General features: G+C 34.1%; 1 protein-coding gene across 2 annotated transcripts; it reads left to right on the top strand.

The window, feature by feature from the left end:
- The first annotated feature begins 2126 nt into the window (after nt 1–2126).
- LOC113709696 (auxin efflux carrier component 5-like) lies at nt 2127–4879 on the top strand. Of its 2 annotated transcripts, XM_027232538.2 has the most exons (5): nt 2134–2928; nt 3017–3102; nt 3225–3382; nt 4205–4281; nt 4429–4879. In XM_027232538.2, exons 1-5 carry the CDS (start codon nt 2246–2248, stop codon nt 4499–4501), a joined length of 1077 nt encoding a protein of 358 aa, XP_027088339.1. In that variant the 5' UTR covers nt 2134–2245; the 3' UTR covers nt 4502–4879. The 2 variants fall into 2 exon arrangements, with proteins under 2 accessions (XP_027088340.1, XP_027088339.1); XM_027232539.2 differs by lacking the exons at nt 4205–4281; nt 4429–4879 and adding an exon at nt 3533–4002 and having other exon boundaries at nt 2127–2928.
- Nucleotides 4880–9906: the final 5027 nt, after the last annotated feature.

Here is a 9906-nt window from a genome sequence, read left to right as displayed (position 1 = left end):
TTGAGCTCGATTTCGACTCGAGCCAGCTCGAGCTCGATATTGATTGAGCTCGAGTCGAGCTTGACTCTGCTCGCGAGTGGTTCGATTCGTTTGCAGCCTTATTCTGAAGTACGAAATAGAAAAAAAAAAAAAAAAAACCTTTAATCCACAACACGAAAATACTGCCAAGAGTTGATATTTTACTTTTGAAGGCCTTTATATTAATTTTTAGGCGCAATTGATAATGTCATGATCTATGGAAATGTGATTTCAAAATTCTGCATGCATTAAATACTCTCATATATAATTGATCTAGGTGCCTCGGGTCTGGTCTAATTTCTAAAATTATATTAATGGAATCCCTTGAAATTATCGGGAAGAGCATTCGATGCTGATGAATTAAGCAAGGAAGAATGATGTTCGAAGAATATTAACAAAATTATTGCGTTGTGCAGTTCTGGAACATTCAAAGTTGGATTCTATATGTGATATAAATGAACCACTTTCAAAATTATTTTAAGGGTTAAATGCAAAAAACCCCCACAAACTATATGCTGAGTTGCAGTTTACCCCCTAAACTATAATAATAGGCATTTTGCCCCCTTGAATGATATGTTTGGACAAATCTACCCCTTTTATTTTAAGCATTGTTATTTTTCTTTTTTCCCTATCATTTTCTTTTTAAATTCTTCCTTTTTTTTCTTTAAACATTGTTTAAATAAGTAGACTAGATTAGTCAAAATTTGTTTATTTCTTAATTTCGTATGTCAATATTTTATAAAAAAAATAATCTATGGAATACAAGATTTTTTTTCCAAATGTTGAAGTCAATGTCATTTAAGAAATTGAACTTTTCAAATATATAATAACAAAATAGAGAAATTGATTAATCAATTATTAGTAGTATCAATAGCAAAAAAGATGAACTACTATTGTTGTTTATTCTTATTTTTTATTTCACTACAAATAACAATTGCTAACTTTTCTTTTTTATGTGATATATAATGTTACTTTTATTATAAGTAGTTGAGTAACTGTGAACTCTTAATTAGTTTATAGGTACTTAAATTGTTGAATTACTAGATTAATACACTTTACAATATAAGCTACATGTAATAACAAAGAGTTTATGACAAATTATTAAGAATGAATTTAACAAATAAACAAATTAAAAAGCAGTTTAAATAATATTAAAATTTTTGATGTAAGTCTTTTCACATCGGAGAGAGATGTTGGCTAGTTCCAAGAGAGAAGGAGAACAAAAAGAAAATAAAAGGAAAAAAATGAAAAAAGCTAATAGAGGGAAAAAAAAAGGATTTAAGATAGTAGGGGTAGTATTGTCCAAACATATCATTCAAGGGGGCAAAATGCCTATAATTATAGTTTATGGGGTAAACTGCAACTGGGTATATAGTTTGTGGGGTTTTTTGCATTTAACCCTTATTTTAATGCAGTCTGTATAAGATTCCATGAATACATTTCAGAAGGCTGGTTCTTTTACTTTTCAGAAAAGTACAAGTCTAGTACACAGATTATGAGGCTGCTTATTGAATAAGTGCACTAAGCACTTGCAAACATTGTGGAAAATCTATGTCACCCTATTGATCATGATTTACAGGAGCCCTGATGTATACTCCCTCTCTTTCCAAGAATGCACCAAATTATGCATTTATTGACTATGACGACAATTTTATAGATCCTACAACTTTAATATGCTGCCCGCCTTAAAGAAAAGTTTGATTCTGACTCTCCGGGTCCTGAATTTTACACCAAGGTTAACTTCGGTTTCCCGAGAGTGATTGAGTTGACATTTTAACTTTGTTATGCAAGGCATTTTATTTACCAAAAAAGAATCACCAAGGATAGATATATCATGCCTGAGATATTCAATCAATCAACCAAAGGAACAGAACTTGTTATTGATGTTCTCAAGCTACAGTGATCCGATATGCCATTAGCAAACAAATTGGAAGAGTATAGATCCTCCGTACGTAAGCAGTATCAGTAAGAGAGTAATCCAGCTTCTAAATTTTGTACACTTATGAGCTTTAGTGGCAAATAAGATAATTTAACTTTTTGACGTTTAACTAACTTGAAATGACTCTACGAAGGCACCAGGACGCTACTGTTCAAGTGGCCAATTCCACTCTCCTATATAAAAATCCTCACCATTTCCTTTGGTTCTCCATCTCTCTCACCAAACAGCTTCTAAGTCTAAAACCCTCAAAACTATATATCAATTTCTGGTACATTACCACACGTAAAAATGATAGACGGAGGTGATGTATACAAGGTGGTGACGGCCATGGCACCACTTTACGTAGCATTAGGTTTAGGCTACGGGTCCGTGAAGTGGTGGCACATGTTTAAACTTGATCAATGTGATGCCATAAACAGATTCAATTGTTACTTTATCATCCCATTTTTTACCTTCGAGTTCACAGCTCACGTTAATCCTTACACCATGAATCGTGGCTTCCTCATAGCAGATGTAATCGCGAAATTTATCGTTGGAATAGTTTTGGCCTTCTGGGTGAATTTAAGTAAAAAAGCAAGCTTCGATTGGTGTATCACCACCTTTTCTTTAGCCAGTTTGAACAACACTCTTGTTCTTGGTGCCCCATTGTTGAAAGCCATGTACGGAGACTTGGGAGAAAATCTTGTTGTTCAGTCATCCGTTCTTCAATCTCTTCTGTGGTTCATTGCTTTGCTTATTCTGTTGGAATGGAGACAGGCAAGGTCCGAAGCTGTTGATGCAAGGTCCATGAATGGAGATTCACATGCTGAAATCGAGATGGGAAGAGACTTGGAAGAAAGTTCCAGCGCACCAGCGGCGATCCAGTCACCTTCTTTTCTGTCCGTACTGAACACTGTTCGGACTAAACTTGCCAAAAATCCTAACTCTTATGCCTGCATTATCGGCCTCATCTGGGCTCTTGTTTCCAACAGGTATGCACATATGCACAATAAGATTTCGCAATATATGCGACATTTTGTTCGCTTCACATATTGTTGATGAATTTGAACTGTTCTTTAGGTGGCATATTAAGATGCCGGAAATAGTTGAAGGATCAATTTTGATCATGTCAAAAGCTGGGGCTGGTGTGGCTATGTTTACCATGGGTGAGAAACATTCTATTTATGTATAATCCTTGTTACCCTTGAAATGAAATCTTGAGATTATGCAGGAGAAAATCTCTCTAACTAAGTACTCGAACTTGTTATCTGGATGGATCTCCATGCAGGGCTTTTCATCGCATGGCAAGAAAAATTTATAGCTTGTGGTGTGGGTTTAACTTTTTATGGGATGGTTTTAAGGTTTGTAGTTGGACCAGCACTTACCGCTGCTGGCTCTTTTGCCATGGGTTTGCGTGGTGATGTGCTACGCATTGCAGTGATCCAGGTAAAATATTAGCCCTTGTTTGAATTGCTATGTTTTTTCATTATTATTTTTGTATGTATAATACATCAAATCGTTACAGTATTAGTTTTATAAAAACTTCAAAAAAATAGGCAATTCAAACAGGGATTTAGCTATGGAGTATGATTTCAGGCACGATCACTTATATTCCTTGCGAGATTACCAACTCCACCAACACCACCATCGTCAGATCTCAGAGCATCAAATTCTTGATTTGTCAAGTCCATTCTACTGAGGGGTTAATTGAAAGGATGGAGCAATTGCTCTTGGATGCCACGCAATCTCATAAATATAGAACAGGACAAATAATAGTTTTTTGTTTACATGAAAGCTAAATTGGAAAGAAAGATGCTTATTCATTCTCCACCCCTCCTTTTTCCCTTTTGGGGTCCAATTATAAATTGCTGTCACCTTTAATCTATTGTTATTCTTTAGTGGATACCTTTTGAAACTTCTGCACTATATTCCATGATTCCCTTGAAGATAATATAAGTATTGGGTCATCAGTTGTCCAACATGAAATTTTTGTCTTCTTTATGGCACAAAATAAAAAAAAGTAAAGCAAAGCGTAGGAGAAAGAATTTGAGAGCTTTAAAGAACAAGATTAATTTAGGTAATTCAACCTGTCAACCAACCTGTTTGAAGGAGTATGCCCTAAAATCAGGGATTTTTAGGTACTATGCACCTAATTAAACCTCTTCCATTGTATATGGTAGACATCCTCTTTTTTTTCCCTTTTTTTTTTGCATGTTGCTTTTATTAATCAAATGTATTAATGCTGCTTTCTTTTCATGCTTTTGATAGGCTGCATTGCCACAATCGATAACCTCATTTGTTTATGCCCAAGAATATGGATTGCATGCCAACCTACTTAGCACAGCGTAAGCTTTTCTCCAAAACTACTGAATTGTCTTACCATTTCTTCTATAATCGTGCCTGTTAATTAGATGGATTCAAAGTATTTCTTATGTGTTTTTTTTTTCAAGTTACCAATTGACAGAAGTTAGTTACTGTGTTTGGTTATTCAGGGTAATATTTGGAACAATTGTATCGCTTCCTTTGCTGATAGGATACTATGCGGTTCTGGATATCTTACGTTAACACCTCTTCCATGAAGGCCAATCAAAGATGCAGGGGAAAAGAATCCAAATAAAACCTTTCTCGTGTGACGGCCTGAGTTCTGTTGCTGTTATATAATGTTGTCTATAGATATATATATATATATATATATATATATATATATATTTCTGAAGCATAAGAGAACAAAAATTTGCATATTCTATTAGCCCTGAGACTTAGCCAATTCGGGGTTTATTTGGACTCCTCCAATTTAGAAATCGTGTAGAATTGGAAATTCTTCCATTTTCTTGTGTCACTGAAATGTTGTTTACAATAATTAACCATTTGGCCTAGTGCTTTTAAGCATATGTTCAACTGTATCCAAACAGTTTGCGGGTATTCTTTATTGGGTTTTTCTGACGGGTATCCATTCGTTAACACACTTGTATTCCATCTAACCTATCATATATATATAAACACTAGCAATTACTACTTTTTTTGCATTTATACATTTTTTCTAATTAATTCTCTTGCATTTATACGTTTTTCCTAATTAGTCTTATATTTCTAAAATTCTAACACCTGAAATACATCTTAACGGACACCCATTAAACAGACCCTTCTTCAATTTTTGTTAATGCAAGAAGTCAGTTAAGTCCTAAGTATGCTAATAGCAAGATGAAGTAATCCTTTGAAGTTGCAATTAGTTTTTTTTTTTTTTCTATTTTGAGCTTACACAAAGAAAATAAAATAAAAAGAAAAATTCATGGCAACATAAAAGGACAGGTTCAATTTTGCCTCCTACTACAAATATTGAATTCGTAAAATAAACAACAGCTAACAGGAGTGAGCACAGCCGATTGACGTACACTTGTTCAACCAGTAGGACCTGCTTATTTTTTATCATTAATGGAAAGCGAGCTTGTATCAATGATCGAAGCAAGCTTTTCTAAAGTTGTTTGACATTTGTTTAATAAATTTTCTATCCCACTTATCAGTTACTATTCTCTTAGGAAGTTTTCTCCTATAGTTTCAGAGAATTTTCTATCCCACTTATCAGTTACATGCATGTTGAATTTTAATTAGAAAGTTTTACTCTCTTTTCTTCTTTTGTAAAAACCAAAAATTTGGATGATTTCGACTTTAGTCACCATCGTTGACAAAGCCCCAAAAAAGTTTTGTCCTTCAATTCCTAAGAAAATAATGCATCATTTGGTCATTTTACTTAACTTTACGGGTGAATTACAGATAACCTCCTTATACTTTTGCATAATTCCATATCAATATCCTTCTAAAGTTTCAAAATATCTACATAATTCCTTTGTAATTGCGTGTAAAGTGGAATTTGATGACAAATAACCTCCGTGACACGTTAATTGATAGGGATGGCAAAGAGGCGGGATTGGGGCAGGGAAGAGGCCCCCGCCCCCCATCTCGCTGCCCATTAATTCCCCCTGCTCCCGCCCTACCTCCCGTCCCCTGTTTCCCCGCCCCGCCTTGCTTCTTCACGGGATTAATAAAAATTTGTTATATAATTTTATTATAGTTAAATTTTAACAAATAATCAAGTACTAAAATATCAATACATTACAAAGTTATTATCCATTGTAATTTCACAATTGAAACTTATAAAAACAATCAAATAAAAGTTATTTGAATATAATCCAACATGACAAAACCAATACAACTAAAGTAGTTAAGTTTTTACTTTTGATACAAACACAATCACTAAATCATTATTTTTTTTTGAGAAAAAAGTGTTATTGTGTCGAGTGTACTTAGGAATTTAGTATAAATGTATTAGTAAATTTATTATAACTAATTAATAATTTATATTAGTAGACATGTATAATTATTAGTATAATTGATAATATCAATTATATTATATATACTAATATAAAATATATAATACATATAACTAATAATATTATTATTATAAGTTTGTAACTAATTAAGTTAAATATTATATACATATATATATTTATTAATTTTTTTAAACGGATGGCGGGGCGGGAATGGGGCGAGGGTATACTCCCCCACCCCAACCCCAGCCCCATTAGCCCCAATTGCCATCCCTATTAATTGAAGTGGATGTTTATGCAAAAATCATAAGGGAGTTAAGTGAATATTATAATATTATCACAGGCACTTTTGGAGTGCATCTCAATCAATCCTAGTAAGCAAAGATGCTTTCCATTTATTTTCCATCCTACATGAAATTATAGGGGTTACATGGATATTTTCAAACTTTAGAGGGGTCATGTAGTATAATGCAAAAAATACGGGGAGATCATGAACAATTTACCCTAACTTTGATGTGTCCAATATTGATCTTCCATTTCCTATATTACACATTTCATTAGTGCGCAATTGTATGTCGCACAAGAAGACTCAAATGCATTGCATACAGCTACTATCAATCCAGGAAAAAAAGGCAGTACATGAACATATCCACCATGCGCCCTGGAACGGCAGACCGAGTCCTACAAAACGGGACAAAAACTAATTCAATATATATATATATATTTTCACTGGTTTTAACGTAATGATTTCATCCTTGCATTTCGATTTTCGTGGTGTTGACATAGAAGAAGAAATACACACCTTCAAAGAGATATTGACAACTGACCAAGAAGAGCATGAGCTGAAAGCAAATAAATTGACCTATAAGCACTAGCTCAGTTCTAAGCAGTTCGAACCATGCAAAGTGAACAAATCAGATCAGAAACCAAAAGCAATTGGCCGTTTAATTGTGCTAACCGCATGATTAATGCAGAATCAACTATCCACAAAAGTGCAATAAAGTTTTTACTGCTGGCATGGGCTTCTGAACCGAATCATATGATTGGTGTAAAAAACAACCAATTTTACTTAAAGGGATCCTATATAGTGTTGTATGTGGAATACGTTGCTGCTAACGCTGTGATATCAATAGGAATTAGTTTCCATAGAGCTAGAAATTCAAGCGAATCCACTTTTCTATGAAGAAACAGAAGCAATGGTGCTTGTATAAGGTGGTATTTCTTGGTAGTATTTGTGGTCATTAGCAGGACAAAAAATATGTCAAGAATCTCTCTTGAAGTTATGCCGTGTTAGCGAAACAAGCATGGCGCTTGCTTGTTGATCCCCCACTCCCTATTGCACAAGATCCTTCATGCTAAATATTTTTCAGATTCTGATTTTCTTCATGCACAGTTGAGCAGCAGACCCTCATTTACCTGGCGCAGCATTCTTGAAGGCAGGAAAGTCCTCAAACAGTGTGGGCACGGGTGAATCGATTTGTATATGGAGAGATCCATTGTTACCAAAACGAAAACTTTCTATGTCTGTTCTCCACCTTCTGTCCATCATCGGAATGCCAAGGTTAGTGGCTTAATTGATGATTCCCACAACTGGAATTCCCTCTTGGTTGATAGCTTATTTTGGAAAGAAGAAGCTGAGATTATTAAATATTAAGCGCATCCCTTTATCCCGAACTGGTGGCAAGGACCGTAAGTTTTGGCACTACTCAAAAAGTGGCCGTTTCACTTTTTCTAGTTCAGTAGTGATCTTCATAGTGGCTTTAGTAGGGGTAAAGACAAAGTCTGGAAAAAACTTGGGGGCCTCAACATTCCCGGAAAAGTGAAGCATTTTTTATGGAGACTTTGCTACAACTCTCTGCCACACCCGAAAATCTCCAACGGCGAGACTTAGAAGTTGACTACACCTGTCCCAAATGTTCCGCACCCAGGAGAATCTTCTCCACATACTTTTTCAATGTCCTTCATCTATTCAAATTTGGTTACTGTCTTTTCACCCTAACAGCGTATTTATTAGATACCAGACTCCTAGTGCTTCTCTTTGGGTCAAAGAATTGATTTGATCATGGTGAGATATGCAACTTTTCCTACATATTTTGCTAAATTATTTTGATATCAAACATAATCTAGCAAAATATGTAGGAAAAGTTGCATATCTCAACACTCCTCCTTACCACTTTTGCTGCAGAATTTCTTACAAAAGTCTCGTCAAAAACAAGATTCAAAGATTTGAGAAGACAATTCAAAATCTGCAGCAAAAGTGGCAAGGAGGAGTGTTGAGATATGCAACTTTTCCTACATATTTTGCTAGATTATGTTTGATATCAAAATAATTTAGTTATTAGAAAAATAAGGATATTTGTTAACAAAAGATCATGTTGGTTTGTTAACAGATATTTTAGATAAGATTTGCTAGTAGAAGGAGATTATATTTTGTTGAGATTTCTAGGATAATTGTTAGTTGGATATTTTGCTAGTTTGTTTCATGTAATCACTATAAATAGTGAGTTGATGAATGTAGAACAATAAGCTCATTTTCTACCTTCAATACAAGTCTCTTATAAGCTTTTTTTTTTTTTTTTTTTTTTACAACAAAGTGGTATCAAGAGCCTATATCTTAAGGGCCTGAGTCTTCTTTTTTTTTTTAGAGTGAGTGCATTGGTGAGGATCCTTTATAAGTTCAAAGCCATGACAGGAAAGAACTTTTTGTCAAATATTTCAACTTTTAGTGGTGAAACTTACCAAATTTGGGCCATAAAATTTTGGACTTATTTGGTAGTCAATGATCTACGGGATATGGTGGAGACGAATTTTGTTTCATCAGCATTTGAAGAGCTGATGGATACACAAATTAGAGACCACAGAGTTGCAGTTAGACAGAGATCCAAGGCCAGCATTCACATATCAGTTTTTGATGCCGTTTTCACAAAGAAAATGGCTGATGATTTGATTGAGAATAAATTATTCTCAATTAAAATAGAAAGGAGAAGTTTCACTATGAATTGGTCAGATTTTGACAATTCTAAAGTGGAACATGATGATGAAATCAAGAATCCAGATCCTGAAAAAATTCAGGAGGAGATCATTGATAAGTCAGGAGATATCAGATTGATTCCTGATATTTATCAAGATTATAACATTTCTGTTTTTGGGTCTACAGATTTTGATGGTGATGGCAAAATGAAGAATCATGCAAAATTTCATATTTTCTATATAGGTTCAAACATCGTCAAAAGATGTTCCATTTTAAACCTATGAGAAGGTTATTTGGAAACATTAAAAAAAAATCATCTTTTATGTGGAGTTTGGCATGAGAAGACAAAAGAAGAAGTTCATTGCAAGGCTAATCATCAATTGCAGAATTTCTTACAAAAGTCTCGTCAAAAACAAGATTCAAAGATTTGAGAAGACAATTCAAAATCTGCAGCAAAAGTGGCAAGGAGGAGTGTTGAGATATGCAACTTTTCCTACATATTTTGCTAGATTATGTTTGATATCAAAATAATTTAGTTATTAGAAAAATAAGGATATTTGTTAACAAAAGATCATGTTGGTTTGTTAACAGATATTTTAGATAAGATTTGCTAGTAGAAGGAGATTATATTTTGTTGAGATTTCTAGGATAATTGTTAGTTGGATATTTTGCTA

This window comes from Coffea arabica, chromosome 9e, assembly GCF_036785885.1.
Source record: "Coffea arabica cultivar ET-39 chromosome 9e, Coffea Arabica ET-39 HiFi, whole genome shotgun sequence".
Taxonomy (NCBI): Eukaryota; Viridiplantae; Streptophyta; class Magnoliopsida; order Gentianales; family Rubiaceae; genus Coffea; species Coffea arabica.
Note: the sequence above shows the minus strand (reverse complement) of the source record. Positions and strands in the feature narration are given on the sequence as shown.